The sequence below is a fragment of the Saccoglossus kowalevskii genome, chromosome 7, assembly GCF_978046115.1.
Source record: "Saccoglossus kowalevskii chromosome 7, keSacKowa6.1, whole genome shotgun sequence".
NCBI lineage: Eukaryota > Metazoa > Hemichordata > Enteropneusta > Harrimaniidae > Saccoglossus > Saccoglossus kowalevskii.
In genome coordinates, this window is record NC_140647.1 from 16,326,388 (window position 1) to 16,353,632 (window position 27,245).

The 27,245-nt window shown below is 39.0% G+C and overlaps 2 protein-coding genes across 2 annotated transcripts; both read left to right on the plus strand.

Annotated features, from left to right (window-relative positions):
• Nucleotides 1-1,172: 1,172 nt before the first annotated feature.
• Nucleotides 1,173-27,091, plus strand: LOC144349455 (MAM and LDL-receptor class A domain-containing protein 1-like). The gene is made up of 23 exons (XM_078008020.2): nucleotides 1,173-1,218; nucleotides 4,521-4,694; nucleotides 7,562-7,720; nucleotides 7,845-8,027; nucleotides 8,793-8,927; nucleotides 9,145-9,261; nucleotides 9,584-9,820; nucleotides 10,204-10,347; nucleotides 13,480-13,605; nucleotides 13,763-13,893; nucleotides 14,104-14,188; nucleotides 15,134-15,256; nucleotides 15,477-15,730; nucleotides 16,394-16,558; nucleotides 17,083-17,320; nucleotides 17,895-18,029; nucleotides 18,383-18,648; nucleotides 18,879-18,996; nucleotides 23,250-23,408; nucleotides 25,276-25,529; nucleotides 25,981-26,071; nucleotides 26,309-26,440; nucleotides 26,841-27,091. The coding sequence occupies exons 1-23, from the start codon at nucleotides 1,173-1,175 to the stop codon at nucleotides 27,089-27,091; spliced, it is 3,723 nt and encodes a 1,240-aa protein (XP_077864146.2).
• On the plus strand, nucleotides 10,828-12,334 carry LOC144349450 (MAM and LDL-receptor class A domain-containing protein 1-like). Its single transcript, XM_078008014.1, has 3 exons — nucleotides 10,828-10,920; nucleotides 11,649-11,847; nucleotides 12,126-12,334. The coding sequence occupies exons 1-3, from the start codon at nucleotides 10,828-10,830 to the stop codon at nucleotides 12,332-12,334; spliced, it is 501 nt and encodes a 166-aa protein (XP_077864140.1).
• Nucleotides 27,092-27,245: the final 154 nt, after the last annotated feature.

The following is a 27,245-nucleotide window of genomic DNA, read 5'->3' on the forward strand; positions in this document are numbered from 1 at the left end:
CAGATCTACAAATAGTAGAAATGTGTGTTTCCATAGATAGCTGCGAATCAAACAAGACACCTAAGTTTCTAGCACTTGACGAAGCACTAACCAATTCTTCACCAATTGCGATACTAGACAAAGGACACGAGTCTTGTGAGAATCTCCGAGACGACATGCACACAAATTCAGTTTTCGACACATTCAAAAGTAGGAAATTACAAGACATCCAATCGCTAACGTCTTGAATACATGTCTGAAGTATCACCCGGGCGCGAATTTGATCATCTTCAGAAACCGATAAATAAATCTGTGTGTCATCGGCGTAAAAATGATATTTTACGCCGTGACGTCGCAATAACTCGCCCAATGGACGCATGTACATTGAGAACAATAATGGCCCTAAGACGGAGCCCTGTGGAACACCGGTTTCTAATATAGACGTCATATCAGAAAATACATTTCCAATTTTCACTTTTTGAATGCGGTTACTCAAATACGACTCAAATACGACTCGGAATTATCTATTTAGTGGGAGGTTGTTATCTATTCGTAACAATTGGCACCGAATCTGAAATGATAAAACGGTGACCTTGGTCCCTGTTTACACAGCTTAACATGATCACTGCGCCTGTCTCACCATTGTTTTTTTTTCCTATCCGTCAATGAGACCGTATAATTATCTATGTGATCAGTAAAACATATGACATTTCAAAAGTTTACGTAAGTTATCTCACATAAACGGCAAAATTTTGATATAACAAAAAATGAGAAATGTTCTTTTGTAATGTTTGCTTAAAATGCAATTAACATGAAAATGCTCTATTCAAATTATATTCTATAACAAATTGTTCACGATAAATACTGGGTCACTTTGCATTTCAGTCTCATCAGGCTGCTTACATCGGACATATTAGGTGAAATGACGTGTTGACATTATCCAATATCTTCGTGTTTTAATCACATTTATAAATCATCACAAACTGTTAAGAGAGTTAATTAGTAACAGCAACAGTCTGCACAAAGCAGATGCGCAGATCAATGTCCGTGTGTGCTAATTACGCCCTAGGTGTTTATAGTAACTATTATTTTTAATGTCACCGTACCTTAACGTTGGCGGTCATCACTTAAAAGTATTTTACCAGTAGGTCTGCAGGTATACTTGCGAGATAAGGCGTTCCATTGCCTAAAACATGGATGGAATACGTGTGTTAACTGTGTTACTCTGCTTCTGTGCAGGTTAGTGCTTCTTGTGATATTTACCAGCAGGTGACTGTAAACATTGAACATCATGTCTGACCTCGTTAACACTTGGGTCCGTGGTCAGTCTATGTAATAGCTGCATTTCCTGTGAAATAAAAAGAAAACACTGTTGAGTTGTATTTACGCTTTAGAAATTGAACAGTTCCCAACGACTGCCTGTACATTACAAATTGGGGCATTGATACTTCCGGCGAATGGATTGGATTATGGGGTGACACGTCAGGGTGTATCGGACCCAGATACGGCTGCATATTGTGCAAATGTTATGTTATGTTATTACTTTGTGTTCATAGCTAGAATTAGGATGTTGCTATAGTAATAATTTTGTTTTAGAATACTAGACGTCGTTCTAACTATTTATATTCAGAGATGAAATTGACATTGCGTGCCTGCCATCGAATCCATGATTAAATAATACTATTGATGTTCAACACGCTTGCGCACATTGTTTTTAACACAAGTCCAAAATTATCACATGCGTAATAACTCTGCAAATTTTACATCGATTCTAGAGAATTAAAAAATAATTGTATTTGCAAATGTCCAAACTTAAAAATAAACTTGCGACTGTTTCACATGACATGCCTATGTACTAATCAAACCTAGATTCAAATAAACAAAATTAATAAACGCGTTTCTTTCCTTTAGCTTCCCTTTTCAAAATGATTCTTTGATTGCTAATGTAACGGATGATCGGCCACCTTGCCGGTTAAGAGACATGATTGAGCGTTCTGAATTTTGCAGGAAAAAGGGGGTATTTATTTTCAAACTTCATGTTAAAAAAACGAAAACTTTACTTTTCAAAATACAAAAAATGGTTCATTTCAACCTGAAAAGATAAAAGTCTTTATTTATTCCTGGTGAATTGAAACGATTATCGATGAACTGGGTGCCCCCCCCCCCGCGCGAATGCACCCAATACCCTAAAAGGGCGTGTTTTAACTCAGATCTCCTCCCGAGAAAAATGCAAATCTATAAGTCAACTGAAAATGGTCTCTTTGATTTTGCGGAGCATGTACATGCACTACACAACCGTATATTTTTTTCAGTGATAAACAAATATGGCAGACCCAATCTGATTAAAATCTGATGTAGTGTACGGGCTTTAATTATTTTGGCTATAAACTTATTTTAATATTATTTTTTATTATATTTGTTATTAATGCCTTTTATTTTATTATTTTACTTTGATTTTGAGATTGTTTTTTAATAGCGCCCTACCTGATCCGACGCCTATGCAAGTCCCGTTCAAATCTCGCGTAAGTAACAGCCAATCACAGCCCCCCTTTTATACAGGCTGTCGGGTCCTTACTTTTCAGTGTATACGGGCAATCTTTCTGTACATTATATTTTGCCCACTTGAATAAACCATTAATAGAAAATTGCTAGTATATTTTTATTTGCAAAAAAAATTCCACAGCATTTTACAAATTTTGTCTTTACATTGAATATTTTTTTCACTTCCAACAACACTTCCAGATACATCTTCGCCAGCCAAAGTTCGTTCATTCAGTCATGGCTTCAATTTTACATCACTGATCATAATTTTCTAGAATGGAAGCAAAAAAATAAGTAAATCGTAATGATTAGAACACTGTAAACAGTTATAGTAAACAATGCAAACTGATTTTAAATTGTATAACGGTCACCGGCCCACGGCATCGACGCAGAAAATTGGAGCAAACAAATATTTCCTGATCAATTGCGATGTGTTCCAAATAAAAAATATTTTATTCCAGTCCAAATCAGCTCAATTACTTTAATAAAGAGTTATTATATAATGTACAAAATGATGATACAATTTGATGAATATTTACAGCTTCAATATCGTAGACGATTTTGACCCGATCGTCAACAAAACATCACCCGTCTCCAGGGCAGGCGACTCCAGTCGGACTGGAAAAAGACACTGGTGTTCGGTCGAACCGGTGGAAACAAAATCGTCACTCCCAGAATAACTATGCGAAATAACGATCTAAAGTCGAACCATTCGAGCCACAATATTAACATACAAATGACTTTCGTTGCATTTGACAATGATAAACTTACCGAAAAGCCGTGTTATTCACGGTCGCTAACGTCGGTATAATCCGCCATTTTATTTGAGTGTGTTTGCCACCTGACTCTGCCCGGTGACGTCATCATGTGCGCTATAGAAGGAGGTCTGAGACTCGTTGACTAAAATCGTCGGTAGTGGGTCTCGTTGAAATCTCGTTACATAGGCATCGGGTCAGATGTAGGTAGGGCGGAATTAAAAAAAATCACAAAATCAAAATCAAAGTAAAATAATGAAATAAAAGGGAATTAATAACAAAAGTAATAAAAAATAAAATTAAAATAAGTTTATAGCCAAAATAATTAAAGCCCGTACACTACATTAGATTTTAATCAGATTGTGGCAGACCGTGCCGTGGTCATTTATTTATTGATATATAATATGGAAAAATCAAGTTTGCAACAACATAAAACAAACAACAAGCTGGCAGCAGATGTCACCAGATGTTGTCACACTGTTGTCCTACTCGAATATACAGTGTCTCTGCTACGTATACAACCTAACATTAGCGACTCTTAGTAGTCTTTGACATTAACGACTGTGAAACATGGATACTTTCCTGTTTTGTTCACTGATGTGAACACTCAGGTTTTGATTACTGGTGGAAAGTTTCCATCAATAAATAAACGCAACTGCAACGTTGTGATCAGCAAATGTCATAGTATGATTAATAGACGTAATTTTACTTGATGGCTACAGCACTGAAACTTGCTGCAGCAATGAGTCAGTCAGTCAATTTGTATATACGTATCCTTTTCTTTTTTTGTCATGATGTTAAGTTTTCTCTTGAAGCTCAAATTGACTGTTTGTGCCCTAATCACAGATTCTAACAGATTGTTCTATGAATTTACTCTTTAGTTACATAAATGTTTACTGAGATCAAGACGTTTTTTGGAAGCACATCGAGTTACCACGAATATTGCATGTGATCTATGTCATTCCTTAATAACTAAAAAAAAAACTCAATCATACCTCTCGTTTTGCAGCACTCTTCCACAGTTCATGTGAAACTTATAATGTTGTTAGATTAAACTTGCGAAGCCTGTGTTCGTAACTACAATTACGTCGCTCTGCTCTAAACTTTCTTTTCAATAAGATCGATATCTTTCTGAAGATGAGAAGCCCAGTCTTCAATACAGTATTGTATCCGATCACAGAGAATCATATCACATTTTCTACTAATGATCGATGACAATTAGCTATCTGATATTTTCTTCCCTAGTTGCGACGGCCTTCACTCCTATCCCTGAACTTGGCTGTGACTTTGAAAACGGCGATACGTGTAACTGGCTGCAAGACCAGGACGACGACGATGATTGGGCGATCCAACAAGGCAAGTCTGGACCACTCACGAGAAGCGGACCACCAGCTGATCATACCATTGGCACGGCAGAAGGTAGGTCACTTACGCGTAGAATGGGTTATCCTCCTGATATTCACTTCATGTGGTATCTGCTGTCCTGATTCATGAAAACGTACGAAATACACGTCGCCTTTCACAAGTGTGTTACATGAGGTAACACATACATGTGAAATTTACTGATGAAGTAATTTTCCCCAATCATTATATGAATAGTGCAGTTTAAAGCGCGGTAGTCGCCGCCCTGCGCATGTGCAACATTTGTGTTGATAAAAATTGATTCTCCCACAATCCAATGCGCTCTTCAAATGGAAATCACAAGTATGAGCTTTGACCTGGGTGCGACTTACACTGATTACCGCCGGTGACTTCCAATCACCTGAAAATTACCCAATTAAATCTTGTAAACATCTCAGTTCGTACTCGTTGATCTGCGCAACAGTCAACGTTGCCAGCTTTGTTTATATGAGACCCATATATCTCGCGCATGCGTGGCGCGACGACTACCGCCCTTTAAACATTATGTCTGTACATACTCAAACGTTTTCCATTGGTATATGCCTTACAAGTAGGATACTAGAAAACAGGACAAAGTAAAAATTATATTTTTAAATACAAAATATATGTGGGACCTAGGATAAGGTTTAGCTCCTTAGACTTTTTTTTTGATGTACCGACTAAAATTTCATCCCCCGAAAATGTGCACAATCTTATTACTGTAGCAATATTCACATAAACTAAATGAAGCACACTTGAGAAAATTTGAAAATGAACGACAAATGTAAATATTACAAAAATCGTTGTCGAGGCCACAACCTCTGATTAAATTCTGCAGAGACGTGCGGACCTATTTATTGGCAGTGGTACAATTTGTACTCGGTTTTGATCGGAGATGTCGTCTGTGATTACGCGGGTCAACGCACGACGACATCGCCTATCTTAAACACATGCATGTTGTTTATATAGAGTCCGAGTCGCCTGTAAGTGTGTCACGCAGCATAAAACTGACACACGGTGACATTGCGGTAAACTTCAAAAGAAATCAACACAAGACTAATGTGAGGCCCCAACTTTAAAATTTCCAAACTGACACTAAATTTTATGTTTTAACGGAAAATCATTTAAAAATATAAAGCAAAGTTTGACATCGGTTATTGATTTTGTTTAAAAGGCGGTGGTCGTCGAGCAGTGCGTGTTCGAATTTCATGTAAATAAATAATACATAATACACCCGTTGTGTACGTCGCTATGAGTTGAAAAGGACGCGTTGCGACGAGCACCGCCCTTTAATTGTCTTCGTGTTTCAGGGTTGCATGACTGGTTCATGGCCCAATATGATGTTGATTCTAAGTCTAGGGTAACCGGTTACTGTTACGCACGAATGAAGCTGATGAAGGAAGTCTGACGTAATATTTCAGGCTAGACACAAACAATATATAATCGCAAACACGTTAATATATAACATATATATACACGTTGTATATGTTTTAGGAATCGCCAAATGAGAAAACGTGTTAAAATTTTTAAAATAGGAATGTCATCTTCTCATGATGGACTGTACACATAGATCTATGTAAAGTGCCCTCTCCCCGTAAGCAATGAACAACCGCATTGTTTAATGTCGGACTGGAAACCTTGACATTTTGAATTGTATCCACTGACACTTAATCTGTCTGAATTGGCAAGTATATCACGTGATTACAAATCGGTGTCCTACTTCACAACATGACCGTGCTCGTCTGATAACATCTCTTTATCACAAACCATACTAAGCAGCTCGCGTACGCCATCAACCGTTCATCGTCCGAGAACAGGTGGCGCTGTTCGACAGTGAATGAAAATAAATAAAAATTAATAACACAATGTTAAACCTTAGCACTTTGCTGTGTTAGGTTTCGTCACTGATTTGCATGTTGGATATTTGTGCACAAAAACACTACGTGGTATTGGGAGATCAACATTCCAAGCGGTTTGACGAGAATGCAGGTGAACCTGCCATAATGACGTATTTTGAAATTATCAAAATGTTCGTTATTGTCCGTTTACAGTGTTCAACAGAAGTCCTCTCATTTATATGCATATCTTATATTTTTCAACAAGAAATTAGGTGTGGATACCATTACAAGAAAACCAATGTCAATGAGTGTGTTCATGCCGATTGTTGGACCAAACGAAAATCATTACAATAACACAAAACTGGAACAACGTATACCTGTTGTCGCTCAACGAATTTCATAGCGTCTGTGTTTGTCTAGTTTTCGGGTGAATATTTCTGCCTTGAACGGATTCGACCCTGTCCTCCCGCGCCTACCAGCGATAAAACACAATGCTTCTAGACAGTCTGTTTAGTCAGTCATTTATATAATCTAATACCGTGGCATCTTTTAACTAACTACACTTTTCCAACGAAAATTATTTTATTTTTTTATTCAGAATTAGGACGGCATTAAAGCGGGAGGGTCGTCACCTGCGCACGCGGCGCGGGAATTGCGTCCTAGGCGACGATAACAACACGCGCTAAGAACGCAAAGGCTCATATATAGACGTTTGTTTGTAAACAATGACACGCTATGACCACCTGACGCATGCGTAGGTGACGACTGCCCCGCTTTAAATAGTATTGTATTAAAATGACCCGGTCGCTTGACTATATTAGGTATAAGGTATAAAAGCGGCCATATTAACAACAGGTTACAAGTTAGTATGGCCGATTTTGCAATGTATGGTGTACGCTCCCCGGTATGGATAGGGGATACATTAAATGATTTTAACCTCAAAAATGGTTCAATAGGGATATAGATGGACAGGATCAATGTTCAGACGAAAGAGATTACGTGTTTTATTAAAATGAGAAAGCCGGCTCAGTTGTTGAATGTGTTGGTGACTGTCGTTTATCGCTCCAGGTTGGTATGCATCAGTAGAAATGATAACGCAATTATTGAATGACAAGGCCAAACTCAATAGCCCGACAATATCATCGGAGGTTTGTCTATCATTTTGGTATCATATGCACGGAGGACAAGTGGGTACACTGGAAGTGATATCTGATTCGGACATACTGCGTAAGTGTCGTACATAGCCTAACACAGTTTTTTTTTTTTATTCTGGAATGTCCGTTTTGTTTGTGACACCAACAGTGAGTGTTGAAAGACATATAATTTTCATCTTACTGTAATTGTTATCCAGCTGACGAGACTGTCTGGGTCAGGGAGGGAGACATAGGTCCTGACTGGGTGTACGCGCAGATTTTTCTAGCAACAGGTAGTTCACAACATGTTATCACTATTCAGACAACAGCAAGTATCACCAACATAGGCGTCGTTGCTATTGACGACATCGTGATATATGATGGAGATTGCCCACCACTGAGTAAGTACAACATAAATTATATTATTATACATATGTCCCCGTAACGCCATAAATTACAGCATGCCGTAATTTTGTGGTATTTTACGGGGTATTTTCATCTTACCATATAAGGAAATGCGAATTCCAAATATGGAACGATTACGCGCGTAAGCGTCCTCTAACAATAAAGACAAACATGGCTGCCACTAGGGTTTGACCGGACTCCACCACAAAGAAGTTCGCTGATTCTGTTCTAAACATTTTGGATTTCAGCATTCCCATGGTGTATCCTTGGAGGGAGAAATGTATAATAATAAGGTTATTGCCAGAATACATCAAAGTATGCACTCAGAGAGTACGCCGCGCAACAACCTCCGCTGCGCGTCGGTCGATATTCCATCTGTACTGTCTTCGTGCATACTTTGAGGTATTCGTGAGGTATGTTAGTGTCAGGAAACGCTAATATGCTAACCATGCTATTACTAAAATTTGTATCAGCTTAGTCAACCAGTAATTCGTTACAAATTACCCTGGTGTCAGATCTGCTGAAGTGAATCAGATACAGATTTGGTACCCCAGATGTGGCAAATAAATATGTACTTCTCATTTAAAATCTAACAATTCCGGATTCATTAACATATATGTTTTAAATAAGAATAAATAGTGTTATCAGTGCGTTATGGTTTATTTGTATTCAATTTTGTGTTATATGGTGTTATGGCTCGAATTTACATTCACATGGCAAATTCAATTGACTAGTTTACAAGGATATTTGTAATTCTACAGACCAGTGCGATTTCGAAGCTGAAGATGTATGTGGCTTTACAAACAACGTGAACAATGATTTCGACTGGCAACGCATCCTAGCTGCTGATCACGAAGGAGGACCAGAAATGGATCACACATATGGGACAGGGTCGGGTTAGTTTATACTAAAAACATCCCTTTATCGGGATCAAACTATAGTTAGCGCATCTCACTTATATGTAACTCTTAGGCTGTGACTGAACCGATTAATCCGTGTGAATGTGAGCAAGATTTCTGAACTCGTGGCAGTTCCAATAAGTATTTATACCGGAAATACTTTTGAAAGTATGTCGATGTCATTTACATTTGTATCCCTATATTGCATGTATAGGTCATTACATGTATGTAGATTCAACAGATCAACCAGAAGGTGCTGTATCACGACTGTTGACACCTTTGTACAATGCCACGCCGGAGTCTTGTGTTGAGTTTTGGTACCACATGGCAGGTACGTGCAAAGTTGGTTATTTACGTAAATATAATAAAAATACTCTCTCCTGTAAGGTTAGCATATTGTTTGGAAAATACCATCTATTGAATATTGTTGACTCAATAAACTTCTATGGCTATGTCCACGGTTGCACCTCTTTGAAAAAAGACGAGTCAGAGTATCACGTTGTATGTTCTAGTTTTGTAAACCTTCCAGGTCGTCGAGTACAGGATAGAATCATAAGATAAACCGAACACGCAAGCGCGTGCTAATCTTATAACGGGAGCTATATAAATGTTAACATGTACCATAATTTGTAACACAATGTCTGCATTCACAGGGGATAATGGCGGCAGATTTTCAGTTCACGTAGTCCCAGAAAATAGTTCACCTGTAGACGAACCAATATTTGTCACTCAGTTCAGCCAAGGATCTTTCTGGCATGTCGGTGCTGCAGAGTTCACGTCATCTACAAAATACATGCTTGCATTCGAGGCTGAAATTGGGTTCACCAGTGTGTATGACATTTCACTCGATGACGTCAAAATAGAAGCCGGGAGGTGCACAGGCCTTCGAGGTATTAACGTGGGAGGGTTGTCACCTGAGCACGCGCGGGAATCAGATTGAGTCCCAGGCGACGATAACAACACACACTAAAAACGCAAAGGCTCATGGGTATACAATATATTGATCATATAATATATATATATATATATATATATATATATATATATATATATATATATGTGTGTATCATATATTGATTGTATTCATTCATGGGTATACGCTTGTTTGTAAACAATGAGACGGTATGGCCATATGACGCATGCGCAGGTGACGGCTCGCCCGCTTTAACGTATGTTATGAATGGAATGATAAACTTTCGTAATTCCAATCGTATATTTATCTGTCGTCAAATATACCGTGTTATTAACCTGTTTTTGTTTTTTTGCTATGTAGCCTCTTGTACATTCGAATATGACATGTGCACCTGGACCAATCATGCCGGGGCCGATTTCGATTGGATAAGATTTACCGGCTCATCCGGCTCTCTCCTTGGTGTCACGGGACCACACAGTGACCATACTACTGGCACACCGTTAGGTGAGTTCCCTCTAAACACTACTCGTAATTTGAAACATGGCGATAGAATAATTTGTAATATACTTTTTGTTTTTTATCTTGACAGGCTGGTATATGTTATTTGAAAGCGCACCGCCAGCAAGAGATGGCGATAAAGCAATAATGGTATCAGACGTTTTCAGCGATACCAACCACCGCTGTTTTGAATTTCATTATCACATGTACGGCCCTTCTGCAGCTCCGGGCACGATCTCGGTGAGAAATTAGACGTGTCGCATACTTTCTGTCTCGTAGCACTGCGATACTTGTATGTAACTTTATTTATATACCAGTGATCATTAGTCCGTGCTCTCAGTGCATGTACGCACACATATTATCATTATTATCTTTAATTCGATAGTAGTCTTCATCAGTATGCCCCAATTCACATATAAATAGTTGCTTCTGTAACCGTATCCAACTCACGTACTCGTGTAGGTTTATACCGAACATGCAAGTACAATGGACTTGACATTGCTGTGGTCGGAGACTGGTAATCAAGGTGACCGATGGCACGAAGCCGCCGTTGACATTAATCGGAACGAACCATATAGGGTATGTCACAATATATTAAGTACGTATATGTCGCCTTATATGATGGCATACTCTTTCATAACCAATTCTATTATACAAAGGGGGTATATGTTGTAATATGTCTATTAATTACATGTACCAATCTAACCACTACTGCATCTCCACAGTGTAATAATACTATTACATATCGATAATATTGTGTCATGTCGAACATTTCGCCACTATGCCTTGTCGTATATGTCGCCATTTAGGCCATGCCTTATATATCACGATACAATATCATGTCATATATATATATCGCCACTATGCCATGTCGTATATTAGATAGGCATATTAGACCATGTTGTGTATATTATCATCATATATCGCCATTTCCTTTATATCGCAAGACTATGCCATGTTGTATTTATCATTATAATATGCCATATCCCATTAATCACCACTATGCCATGTCGTATGTATCGTCACTATGCTATGTCGTTTATAACACCACGATCCAATGTCGTATATATCGCCACTATGTCATGTCGTATATATCGCCACTATACCATATCCCATTTATCGTCACTATCCTATGTCGTATATATCACCACTATGCTATGTCGTATATATCGCCACTATGCCATGTCGTAAGTATCGCCACTATGCCATGTTGTATATATCACCACTATACCATGCCGTATTTATCGCGATGTTGTAAATACGATTCATTTAAATTTGAGATGTGGTTCATGATTATTTTACAACAGATAGTTATTGTGGGTGAGCTTGATAATGTCCTGTTTGGCGACCTTGCTATCGACGATACATATATGCACGAAGTGGCTTGTAGCGAGCGACCCGTGGAACCGCCGCTCCTGTGTGATAACGGAACGTTGAATATCACAAAGGACCAACAATGTAACTGGGTGAAAGACTGCGATGACGGACAAGACGAAATCGACTGTGGTAAAAAAATGTTTGCATATTAATTATTAAGATGAACTTCGTGTTCAAATTATGCATCTCAAAAAGAGAACATTGCGTTATATGGTTTTCAGTTCCCCAACGCAGATGATATCGTCGAAGCACATATGAAGCTAATTCGACCGCGGGCACATTCTTTAATCCAAAATATATTGAAAATCGCGTTACTCGTCTTAGGGAGAATATCTGGATAGATGGGAAAGTAAATATTGCGTGTATGTCTGTTCGTTTATTTATTTGTTGTGTGTGTATATATACAGGTCAGTGTACTTTCGAGGATGACCAATGTGGCTACGTGGACATAAGCCGGGGTGACTACGAGTGGGAAAGAATGAAAGGAAGTACAAGCACACCTGAAACTGGACCATCTGTTGACTGCACTGGTAACAAAGAAGGTAAACACAAATTTATCGGTCAATTTAGTCCGGCATGGGGACAAACTCCACATTCATCATTGTGTATTTACTAGTATGAATACTTATACTTATTTTTATTATTGTTGCATACGTTGTGTGAACGAGTCAGAGAGCCTCTTGAGCAAAAGTGTGCATGGAGGTGAGAAGGTTTTGCGTGACATCGATTCCCATGATTCCCCTCTAAATTCAGCATTCAACATTCATGAACGTTTTACGTAGTTCCAGTGAGGCCCATTAAAATGAATATCCAGGAACTGGCACTTGAGGAATACAGTACCGCTGTCAGACAGGCTTTGGCTTATTTGACTCCAGGTTCACATAAACAAAAATCCGCTACAGTATGGCTCAAGGTTATTTTCATTTGCATTCGCGTCGCTACAGCATCGTTACAGCATTACAACGTTATTTTACACTGAAAGTTTTGTGAACGAAAGTATTGTATTCTGTGTTCAAAATATTGTTGTTTGAGAAGGCAGCTTGTTTTATACAGAAGTTAGACTGTCAATTTGCATCAAATACGTGTTGTTACAGAGATGTCGAAACGTTCGAGTTACAAAAAAATCGAGTTACAAAAATGCAATGTAGAGGGGATTATGTACGTTTTGCCCCGGTGTTACGATGTTTGGCCGTTTGTGTACATGTGTCAAATCGTGTTGTTAAATCTGATATTTCAAGAGACAATTACTGGACTGAAATACTTTGTGCAAAGCTACTTATGAGCACCAAATCTGATAGTGTACCTCTGAATCTGTTTGAACAATTTCATTGAAACTTGGAACACGATTGTTGTTTATGTTGATCAATATCTCTCATACCAACTTCTAAATTATATGTACATATTAATTAGCTAATTTGCATACTATTTAACTGTTTTGAACTTGATTATTCTGTATTGGCTCATTTACATATTAGCCGGTTCTATCATGGGGGTAAAATACCTCCATAGTTTTATTATGTTCTGTTTGTATCCTAACTGTTTGCTCAAATGGATTGCAACTTAGGTACATTTGGATAATTGATATATACACAATGTAAAGTATTTTAAGCTTGTCATATACTATTTAACTGTTTTCTGCTTGTTTATTCTGTATCACTAGTTTTTTCAGTTGGCTTGAAATTTGGTAGCTTTTTTAAGTTTTTTGTCCATGTGTCAGCAAATGTCACTCTTTCCCACTACATTTTCTTTGTATATCCGCAGGTTATTACATGGCAGTAGAAGCTGATAGTGGGAATGTATTAAGTTACGCTGTGCTAGACGGACCAATTGTCAGAGAATGTAGCTCTACGTGCCAGCTCTATTTTTGTTTCCATATGTATGGCGACGGTAAGTCATCAGCTGATCGGCTCAGATTTCATGTAATGATTTTGCGAATTCTGCCTCTCTAACAAATAATTCAATACGTGTCAATTTACATAAAATATAAACAATGCGATTATATAATTATTAATTATCTTATTATAATAATTCTATTCGATTACAGATACAGGTAAGTTGGAAGTGTATTTTGTACAGAATGGAATGCAGACTCGAATCTGGAGTCATAAAGGCGACTACGGCGATAACTGGGTGACTGCTTCTGCTGGTGTGGGCCGAATAGCAACAGATTGGCAGGTAACAAATTTCAATTTATTAAAGCGCGGTGTCGCGCAGCGCGTGTTCGAATTTCATGTAAATAAACAATGTATTTTACACGCGTTGTATACGTCGCTATGAGTCCCATATCGAACAGGACGCGGCACGCCGCCCTTTAATATTGCAATTTTACAATTTCCAAATTTGTTTTAAATTAACATATTAATTCCTTATATATATATATACCAGCTTGTGTTTAGGGCAAAGCGTCAATTTGGACCAGAGGGAGATCTAGCCATTGACCAAGTCTTTTTGGTTAATTGTCAACTGCCCGGTACGTTTAATGTTGAATTCTACTTTGTAATATATGTAGAACACTTGTTACTGATTATTGTGACCACCATGGAAAAAGATAAAATCATTTGACAAGGTCGTTGTGTCCAATCGCCATATTTTGATTGCCGTAATCACTCAAAGCCTCTTATTTGCAGATTCAGATTCAGAATTCTGTTGGATAAGGTTTCTCACGAACCATACAAAATCCGAAGCCCTTATCGTACTCACACGAGTTACCTAAAAGTTTACTTCAGATCAAATAAATGCATTCATAACTGTTTTATTTTTTATGTTGTTTTCGGATCCTTGCTAAGTATAAATAGTAGTACATGTACGTAAGGGATACTGTTTTTTTCAAAAATGCAGTTTTTACCAGAGTAGGCGCGCCCAGTTTTTACCAGAATAGGCGCGGTCACTTTTTACCAGAATAGGCGCGGCCACCTTTTACCAGAATAGGCGCGGTCACTTTTTACCAGAATAGGCGCGGTCACTTTTTACCAGAATAGGCGCGGTCACTTTTTATCAGAGTAGGCGCGGCCACTTTTCACCAGAATAGGCGCGGTCACTTTTTACCAGAATAGGCGCGGTCACTTTTTACCAGAATAGGCGCGGTCACTTTTTACCAGAATAGGCGCGGTCACTTTTTACCAGAATAGGCGCGGTCACTTTTTACCAGAATAGGCGCGGTCACTTTTTACCAGAATAGGCACGGTAACTTTTTATCAGAGTAGGCGCGGCCATTTTTACTAGAGTGGGCGCGACCACTGTTTACCAGAGTTGACGAGTTTACAAATTGGTTGCCACATTACTTCTAAGACATGCTGTTAATAAGAAACGTGGCCATAATTTGCATATTAACAGTGCGCCGGTGATGTGAGTGTCACCTTTTTCAAAAAATGTAATATATTTATCATATTTACTATCATTACATTTCTTTAAACAGAGATTGAAGATGATTGTGGTGATCGGTTTACGTGTAATCGTGGCTCGTGTGTGGACTACGAATGGATCTGTGATTATACAGACGACTGCGGAGACTTCTCAGATGAAAATCAAACTCTTTGTGGTAAATATTGAACAGTACCTTACCACTAAAAGTTTTTTTTTGTTTCTTGTTATATTCTCTATTTGAAATGTATAGTTTTATCTTTCATGATAGAGGGATAATGAAAATTATGTTTGTAGATTACTCTCAATACATAACGTGACAACTGAATATTGAGACTTGTTCTCAAAACAAACACAGCCCATAATTATATGTATTCATGTAAATATTGTGTATACAGCTGACTACACGAGGTGCAACTTTGAGGTTGGGCTGTGTGACTGGACCCAGGATACGGACGATGACATAGATTGGGATCGGGAGGATGGTAAAACTTCCACATTGCTAATGACTGGTCCTAGTAGAGATCACACCCTCAACACAGCTGCTGGTCATTATGTGTATATCTATTCACGAGTACCACAAAGTCCAGGAGATTATGCCAGGTTATTGAGTCGAAATTTCAAAGGAATGGATGGATCCGGCAATTGCACGGTATTTTCTGTCGATCATTAGGAATTCTAGAGGCAGGGGATAGGGGGAAATTATAAGCAAAATCTGCATGAAGACATTTTTGAAGAAATAGAATATCCTGCGAGAAAAATTTAAAAAAAATAAATTGTTTATAAAACATACTAACCCATAAGAATTACATTCGAGCGTTAATATATCTAATGTATAATGGTTAATATACCTAACTCGCAAATGGCCGCCCAAGTATCACTGAGAGAGAGTAGGTAGTGTTCCATTACCTACAGTCATCACTCCCACTTGTGTGGTACAGTGGACGCGATTGCAGTAGAAAATGGTTCGTTATTAGGGAGAAAAAAATACAAGTCGCGTGGCTCTCTTCCTCAACGAGGTCGCGGCGGCCATTTGCAAATAATGTATTTAATAAGCCCTAATAACTTAACTTGTAGTGAATTTATCCGATTGGCATGCTGTTACTATTTTAGTAATATGTAACAGACATGAATAGTTTATTTATTGACTAAAAACAGAAATAAGTAACCATAGAACGTCAAAGCGCATGAACTTCGGACGTCGAGAGTTATTAGTTCATGCGTGAGTTGAGCGGGGTCATTCAAGATGGCGCCACACACGACTAACCCATATTTTAAACAGGAAATGAATATGAAACAGTCCGTTTGTTTATAGATGCGTTTCTACTATCATATGTGGGGAAAAGATATTGGTAATTTGAATATTTATATACGTACCGCAATTGGTGGACATCTACAACTATTATGGTCACGTGACGTACAAGCAGGTGATATGTATATTCGGGACGAGATTGCCATAGTTTCGCCTGACGACTTCCAGGTAATTTATTTTTTGAAATCTTCTATGTCAATGAGCGTAAATGTACATGATACATGCAGTGTTCCGTTAAAACTCGATACGCTACGTTTGTTGAAGTCTCGCATGTTCTCTTGCACTTTATTGAGTCCAGGTGAGAGCAACTCATGTGTAGCTTGCAAATAGATTGGACCATTGATTGGTGGTTTTCCAATGCTAGTATCTCCTTCATATGTTTCAATACCGGGAGGAAATATTTTTTACATCTGCATCATCGATTTTCAATTATTTCATTGTATGTATTTGTATCCTACTATGTCCGGCAAATACTATCATACTATCAAATGATAAAATTAGATCTCTCGTAGCACCGAGTATGCACTTAAACAACAGTTACTGGTTTTCTGTATTGTGTTCGCTACAGCGAGTTTTCTGGAATACATTCCCGGGATACGTTTATCGGCTTTTGCTGTATATGCAGAAGGTAACACTCATGAACATAGCGAATGTTATGTCTCGATAAATATTATATGCATTGTCTTACATAGGTTGTCATAGAGGGCGTTATCGGTGGCGGTGTTGAGGGAGACATAGCATTGGACGACATCACCTTCACTCCAGAATGTAAGCCATCAGATAACGAACTACCCATAGTAACTCCTGAGCCGACTACTCCATCACCCTGTCCCGACGAATTCGAGTGCGGCGATGGGACGTGTCTCCCTCGGAACCTAACGTGTAACTTCAAATCAGACTGCAGCGACGGGTCAGATGAAGATATCTGCGGTAGGATATGTGTGCTATTTTTTAAGAATTAATATGCACATCTATACACATATATGTATTTTTTTTAAGTCGTGTACAAGGTTTGTTAGTTCTTGTCGTAAAATTATTTCATTATCACCGTACGCACACACACAGATGTTTTACACATTGCGACATAAACAATGGTGACGCCCTTCATTCAAACACTGTGTACATGTTCAAGTCCTTTGTTTGCGAACTTAAATCTATGAAATATTACCACCTGAAATATACTAATTCGTCATATGATTGGTCTGAATGGTGCACTTGTATAGTAATCGATTACGGACAATGAAATATGAATACACAATATGGTAAATTTGACTGGCAGACTGAGGTGTCGATTGCCATTAAATGAGGACACAAATAATTTGACCAATGACTGCCACGAACTGGCGACGAGAAGTTCTCGTTTAGTCCTCGGCAAAAGATTGCTATTTGAGCACTTCATTATGAGTGTCCACAAACCATTCCTACATACCAATATTGTAGTCAATTATAATCATTTATTCTGACCTATTACTTGTGTGACTGTTCTTTTATCGTATAATCTTAGGTACGTGTGACTATGAAAACGACCAGTGTGGATGGACAGACATCAGTACGGGCGTGTATCGATGGGATAGGTACCAAGTCGGCGAGTCAACGGCAGTGCAGGCTCCTGAGGAGGACGCTGCTGGCAGAAGCGATGGTAAGAACTGTCCGTAATATAGCTAGATTATACAAAGAACAAGTTGGTATTGTAATTAGATGGTTATTATTTAGAAATTTTATATAAATGTGCATATACATATATTCAATTCCTCCTGGTGACTATCACATCACAAAAATAAAATTTGAACTTTTTTGAACAATTTCTCCTTCCTAAATCGAAGTTTTTAAATACATTTGTCATTTGTTCATTTCTTTTGATTATTAAACGTAACATAAATGAAGCATTGTTTATTTTCAACCTAGTGACGTTCATGCCTGCTCTAATGTAGGTCACAACTTAAATTGACGTGTCTCGTCACTACTGAATTCAGCCTCTGTTTCCAATACCAGGTCACTATATGTTGGTAGACGGTGCCAATTCGCAATGGTATATTGGGGCGTTTCTAGTGACTGATGTACACGGTGAGATCGGGCAATGCTGCGTGATGGAATTCAATTATCACATGTCTGGCGACGGTGTTGGACTTCTCTTCGTGTTCCTACAAGATCCAGCGGATGGACTGAACCTGTATGTTCTATTTCAAACACAGGGAGATCAAGGAAACGAATGGCACAGACATGACGTGTATGTTGGCGCCCACCCTCGAAGATGGAGGGTAAGAATTAACATACATATTAGAATATTATAATTATGCATGTTCAAAGAAACAAGATGTTGTTGTTTTACATTTATGAAATGAAATAAACTTTTTTTAAATTATATGTTAAACAAGGATACGAGACAGAAAGTTGCTGTACAAAAACCTCAAGGTTAAAGTCAATGTATAACGGCACTGACGTTGAAACTGAAACTAACAATTTTCTAATGAAAATCTTATTTATGCAGTTCGATGTGGAGTCTTTCCCTCTTCTGGGATCGTTTACTGGCGATGCAAATGATGTTGCAATCGACGAAATTGTGCTACGTGATTGCCACCCTGAGGACGTCAAGGATACAGTATCGGGTGAGTATAACATTTCAATAATTGATATAGCTATTACGCCAAATCAAATATCGTATATGTCAACCCACCTAACGTATACACCGATTCATATCAAGTAAGCCAACCCACATATCGTAAACGCAAACCCACATATCACTTATACCAACCAGCATATTCTATACGTCAACCCACATACCGTATACGCTAACATACCGTATACGCTAACCTACATACCGTATACGCTAACCCACAAACCGGATACGCTAACCCACATACCGTATGCGCTAACCCACATACCGTATACGCTAACTCACATACGGTATACGCTAACCCACATACCGTATACGCTAACCCACATGCCGTATACGCTAACCCACATACCGTATACGCTAACCCACATACCGTATACGCTAACCCACAAACCGTATACGCTAACCCACAAACCGTATACGCTAACCCACATACCGTATACGCTAACCCACAAACCGTATACGCTAACCCACATACCGTATACGCTAACCCACAAACCGTATACGCTAACCCACATACCGTATGCGCTAACCCACATACCGTATACGCTAACCTACATACGGTATACGCTAACCTACATACCGTATACGCTAACCCACAAACCGTATACGCTAACCCACATACCGTATACGCTAACCCACATACCGTATACGCTAACCCACATACCGTATACGCTAACCTACATACGGTATACGCTAACCTACATACCGTATACGCTAACCCACATACCGTATACGCTAACCCACATACCGTATATCTCGACCCACGCACATATTGCATACACCAACCAACATATCTTCCAAGTTAATCACCAACCAACCTATTGTATACGCCAATCCATACATCGCATTCGTCAATTCGAATACTGTACACGTTTATCTACGTATCACATACGCCAACCCACATACTGTATATGCCAACCCACGTATCTTCAAAGTTAATCGCCAAGTAACCTTTCGTATACGCCAATCCATATATGGTATCACCCAGACAGCGTATCGTATACTCCAATCCATATATGGTATCACCCAGCCAGTGTATCGTATACGCCAATCCATATATGGTATCACCCAGACAGCGTATCGTATACGCCAATACATATATGGTATCACCCAGACAGCGTATCGTATAAGCCAATTCATATATGGTATCACCCAGACAGCGTATCGTATACGCCAATCCATATATGGTATCACCCAGACTGCATATCATATACGCCAATCCATATATATGGTATCACCCAGACAGCGTATCGTATACGCCAATCCATATATATGGTATCACCCAGACAGCGTATCGTATACGCCAATCCATATATGGTATCACCCAGACTGCGTATCGTATACTCCAATCCATATATGGTATTACCCAGCAAGTGTATCGTATACGCCAATTCATATATGATATCACCCAGACAGCGTATCGTATACGCCAATCCATATATAAGGTATCACCCAGACAGCGTATCGTATACTCCAATCCATATATGGAATCACCCAGCCAGTGTATCGTATACGCCAATCCATATATGGTATCACCCAGACAGCGTATCGTATACGCCAATATATATGGTATCACCCAGACAGCGTATCGTATAAGCCAATCCATATATGGTATCACCCAGACAGCGTATGTATACGCCAATCCATATATGGTATCACCCAGACTGCGTATCGAATACGCCAATCCATATATGGTATCACCCAGACAGCGTATCGTATACGCCAATCCATATATATGGTATCACCCAGACAGCGTATCGTATACGCCAATCTATATATGGTATCACCCAGACAGCGTATCGTATACGCCAATCTATATATGGTATCACCCAGACAGCGTATCGTATACTCCAATCCATATATGGTATTACCCAGCAAGTGTATCGTATACGCCAATTCATATATGGTATCACCCAGACTGCGTATCGAATACGCCAATCCATATATGATATCACCCAGACAGCGTATCGTATACGCCAATCCATATATGATATCACCCAGACAGCGTATCGTATACGCCAATCTATATATGGTATCACCCAGACAGCGTATCGAATACGCCAATCCATATATGGTATCACCCAGACAGCGTATCGTATACGCCAATCTATATATGGTATCACCCAGACAGCGTATCGTATACGCCAATACATATATGGTATCACCCAGACAGCGTATCGTATAAGCCAATTCATATATGGTATCACCCAGACAGCGTATCGTATACGCCAATCCATATATGGTATCACCCAGACTGCATATCATATACGCCAATCCATATATATGGTATCACCCAGACAGCGTATCGTATACGCCAATCCATATATATGGTATCACCCAGACAGCGTATCGTATACGCCAATCCATATATGGTATCACCCAGACTGCGTATCGTATACTCCAATCCATATATGGTATTACCCAGCAAGTGTATCGTATACGCCAATTCATATATGATATCACCCAGACAGCGTATCGTATACGCCAATCCATATATAAGGTATCACCCAGACAGCGTATCGTATACTCCAATCCATATATGGAATCACCCAGCCAGTGTATCGTATACGCCAATCCATATATGGTATCACCCAGACAGCGTATCGTATACGCCAATATATATGGTATCACCCAGACAGCGTATCGTATAAGCCAATCCATATATGGTATCACCCAGACAGCGTATGTATACGCCAATCCATATATGGTATCACCCAGACTGCGTATCGAATACGCCAATCCATATATGGTATCACCCAGACAGCGTATCGTATACGCCAATCCATATATATGGTATCACCCAGACAGCGTATCGTATACGCCAATCTATATATGGTATCACCCAGACAGCGTATCGTATACGCCAATCTATATATGGTATCACCCAGACAGCGTATCGTATACTCCAATCCATATATGGTATTACCCAGCAAGTGTATCGTATACGCCAATTCATATATGGTATCACCCAGACTGCGTATCGAATACGCCAATCCATATATGATATCACCCAGACAGCGTATCGTATACGCCAATCCATATATGATATCACCCAGACAGCGTATCGTATACGCCAATCTATATATGGTATCACCCAGACAGCGTATCGAATACGCCAATCCATATATGGTATCACCCAGACAGCGTATCGTATACGCCAATCTATATATGGTATCACCCAGACAGCGTATCGTATACGCCAATCTATATATGGTATCACCCAGACAGCGTATCGTATACGCAAATCGCACAAGATACAACAAACATCACAATTGCGTGAAATTAGTCAGATCGAAACGTGTCCCAGTGTCGGCGACAGGCTTTGTAAACTGATATGTTTTGGTTAGTAGAGTAGACAATTATGATAAACAAATACGTTGTAGCAAACATAACGCCCAACCGCCCACTACACGTAATATAAATAGGTGACGGTAAAGGTTGTATTGGCGACGCACATTTGTGTTAGGCTAGTTTATAGGGGGCATAGCTCTTCTGTGTCGATAACAATCTTAATGACACCAACTAAAAACCACCACAAAGACTAAACGCTGACAAAAAAAGAGCAACGGACCCACAGTTAAGTCAAACTGTTACACTAGTCAGAGGCGGCGGCAGCTTTTTTTGACTGTGGGGGCAAAGATTTTATGTGAATGTCAACAAATCCAGCGCCGATGGCGCGAGGACGACCTTTCTTGGGGGGTCTGGGAGCTTGCTCCCCCGGGAAAAATTTTGAAATCTAGACCCTCTGAAACGCTGTTTCCTGCATTTTTGGGGAGCAAATTTTCGGTGGATTTCGGTGGTATATTTCGAAAATTGTCAAACCGTTACCATCCAAATCTTGTTTTTATACGAACGATCCCTGTCGCATTCCGGGTTTGTTCGGCGCAAATGAGATCACTGTTACCACTCCTTTGAGTAAATGGTTTGTCTCGTTAACCTCCGCCTTTTCGTCGCTGATTGTTTTTAAAATGTAGCCAGTTTGTTGTTACAGTTATACAGGCCAACAAGCAATCGACGGCACCGGGCGTCTGGCAGGACAAACGCACAATCAATCAAACGGACCGACCGTTCCAAACTAATTTCACGCAATTATGACGTTCGTTCGTGTACAGCATTTAATTTTGTTGCTGATAATTGAAATATGATATTACATTTCTAGTTCATATTATGTTGTGTTGTTTTTTTGTTTTTGATGCTATCGTATACTATCTATATAAATGTAGATGTTTATTTATTATACAGACATCACATGCGATTTTGAAGACATTGGAAATCAGTTCTGTGGCTGGATAAGGGTTGAGGATGATTCCTCAGACTTTAAGTGGGTATCTAGATCCGGAAAATCACCGAACTTAGCTACTGGGGCGAGTTACGATCATACATTAGGACAATATGGAGACGGTGAGCATTATATGTTATTCATTTCCAGTATATACTAGTAACATGTAAGAGTGTGAGTAAAACGATGCTACTATACTGATAATGATAATGTTAGCAATGTTGGAGATCCGTGGTACATCGTGGCCATTCCATGATGTAAACTCGTTCTTACAATTAAATAAATACAACATTAGTATATTAGGGCCATTATATATGATATTTCAATCGTGTGCATGCGACGCAAAACATATATACTGCAAAATATTTTGATTTCAATTATTTATATGGGATAACAAATTTAGTATTTTTTGGCAAATTTGTAATTCACTATCAGTATCAGTGTGTTTAAATTTCCGCGAATTAACATTATGGCATTTTACGTCTGTCAAATAACGGCCAAATAAATACGTGGAATCATTAATTACTAAGGACCTGGCGTAGAATTGGAAATTACTCCAAATAAACAAATGTCCAATTCGGGAACAGGATAATAGTATATTTGGTTATTGATGAAAAAGTAGGGCGCCACCAGACGGTCTGGCTTAGCAAGTGCGTCGTGTTTCACTCATGAAGTTGACGCTGATTGTACACAAAGGAAGCCGCTTATCCCGCCATTGGATGACGGCACATCGTGTATGTTAAACTGTGGGCGTGTTTTGTATTTCTGTGCTAAATGTGCAACACCAAACCCGCCATTTATTTTTCATGGTTGTTCGACCATAGTCGTCTGCACCAGTATCGCGAGTTCTAAGTTTGGTTTACTATGTTGGTCGCTCGACACCATATTCCTCTCGGTACCGACGCCCAACTCGGCGTCCTGGGGAGGAAATCTACTTACCACGCCACTCCTCCTCGATACCTCTACTTTGTGGAAACGTGCTTTCCAATACGAGACTGATTTCTCTATAAGTTCGGCCATTTAAAATCATATTCTGGACAATTAAATGGTCGGCTTCCATTGCTGCTCCAAAATCATTCAGAAAATGGCAGCGCAAAAACCGCGCAAATTCATTTTACTGCCACTTTACAGCGGTTTTTACAGACACCAGGTAATTCTGTTACCCAATGGCTGAAGCAGTTTCACATCGACCAGACACGCCCCAAAACAGATGACGACATTTGACAGGATCGGCCAATGCGCATGCGTATAAAACAGCTGGTACTAATATCCTATTATCCTAATTTCCTAATAACTTAATTTGCACTCGTACAATGCAAAATACATATTTGAATAGGTTGGTTGGCCATCAATTACCATCCTATGGCACCCAATTCATATATCACCAATACCATAGTACAGAGTTATATTAACAGCGAGTCAATAATAAGACTAATATACTAAATTTTTATTTAATTAATTGTAAGGATGAGATTACATTGTGAAATGGCCACGATGTACCACGGATCGTTGGATGAGTGCAGTCGTTTATATTAGCGACATGTAATTAGCATGTAGTAATGTTATTACTAGTCTGAGATTCATCACACCATTTGCTAAAAGAAGACATCTCACAACGTTTTTTATAATATCAACAACATCACGAACGCGTCAATGAACTTTAGACTAAAAAACATTACGGGCTATATCCCCAGAGCTATGGGAGTTCGAAGTTTATTATAATGTATAATATCTGGAAAATTCAGTATGAACACAGCATGAACGAACAACGAGAAGCGGTTCATCCCGAGGGGGAACAAATTGAGGTTCAAAATAACTTCCGTAATCTAATCTCCTAAAGAAATATCTACATGACAAGTACAGACCCATATTCCTCTCTATCGTAGCTTACTCTATAAATATACACACTGTCATCGCCCGAATCATGCGGTTACATGGTAATATGTCGATCTTACTAATAATTTACATGTGTAATGATTCTCGTTTAAGGGCGATTCCTGTTCACCCAGGCGGAGTTCCAATCAGCGGGAGATATTGCTCGCCTCACTATCTATCCACAGTCACCGTTAGAAATCGGCTGCTTCAGTTTCTGGTACCACATGTATGGTGCTACAATGGGCACACTCAATGTGTACTTTCATAGATTAGGATGGCCAGAGACTAAGATTTTCACTAAGACCGGGTCATGGGGAAATCAATGGCATTATCACCAGGCTACAATCAGCGCGGATCTCCAGTTCCAGGTGACTATCAATGTTATTCATTAAAAATGATGCTAATCTAGTAATCTAGATATTTAGGGTGATTTTATCGACATTATGTTATATTATTTAACTACTCCGTGTAATATATTTTGTAACTGTGTTAAATATGAAATACTGGTATTTTAGCAACATCAGAACCACGTTTTCAAGGATTTGTTTGATTATTCAACGGTTTTAATCTCTCATGTTTTGACTCTGTTGGCAATACCTTCAAGGCCCGGGCAGTGAATGAAGACGTAATTTAATAGTGTGTGCCTGTGTTTATATATGGAAACTGTATTTAAAGAAATATGAATATTTTTGAGCTTACTGCCATGACAAGATACGGATATGACAAACGTGAACCATAGAAGTATAACACTGTAACAAGTACCCTGCATTTAGGAGGTTTTTCACATGTAATATAAGTGATTTGTCCGTTATCACACAGCTAACCATCGAAGCTGTTATAGGCTCGGGTATAAAGAGTGAATTCGCTATTGACGACGTTAAACTCGTGCCACAGGAATGTCCCCCACAAGGTATGGGATTCAAATTACCACACCCATATTTTAGAAACCACGCCCAAATTTAAGTCGATGCTCAATTAACAGTTAAGTTCAAGTTACGGGCAACACATAGTTCGTTGGTTTGTTTTTTTGTTTAACTTTAAATTTTACTAAATTTGTTATTTGTGTTGACTCGAAGTTCGATTAACTATTAATTAAAGTTTGAATTAATAAATTAGCGGCTTTGTTGGATATAATTTATGTACACAGCCGCTTGTGATTTTGAGACTGGGTTCTGTGATTGGACGAATGAAGGTGACTTTAATTGGCTCAGAGGGCGAGATGGTTCAGCGTCCAGTGACACTGGTCCTGCGTATGACCACACAACTGGAACGGCTGAAGGTAAGTCTCTTATGAGCAAGCTATTTACAGGGAAAAAAGAAAAAAAAACAATTATAGTTACGTCTGTTATATCACAACATCTGCTATGATTAGTTACCGTGGTGGGTTATACATCATTGTTGCTATACTGGGTACTGTGTATGTCATTTTGTTTTCTTTTTGTGTTTACCGGGGAATGCCCACAATCAATCATTTTAATAAAACTAGTTCCTAAACGTGTATCTAATGTATACTTTATTTTGAAAAAAAGAATAATTTAGAACATATGGACGAACGTGTTTTGTAACTTAGTTTGTATAGCAGAGTGGATGACGATTACGGAAGTGTTGGTTATTAAAATTAAATTTTTGTCCAACTTCACCCACATACAAATGGTACTATAAGTGTTTTATTTTTACAGGGTGGTTTGCATACATCGAAGCTTCTATACCTAGACCATTTCCAAACAGTAAAGCGAAGTTAGCTAGTCACGTGTATCCGGGTGGCACTATGGAGTGTCTGGAATTCTGGTATCACATGTTTGGCACGGATATTGGAACGCTCAGTGTGTATGCCAGAGATGTCGACAGCGGAGACAAAAGCGATTTTGAATGGTCAAAATCAAGTAAGATGTCAACCAAATATATCTCTCAATTCAAACAATGTGCATGATAATTCTAGTATGATATCATGCTCCAACCAAACCGTATCCTGTTATACCGGGTCTCGTCTGTTCGCGCCGTGTTGCTTACAGATATAACAGCACTCAACTTATTTAAAGGGCGGTGGTCACCGCTCCGCATTGATTTTCACACAATCCAATGCG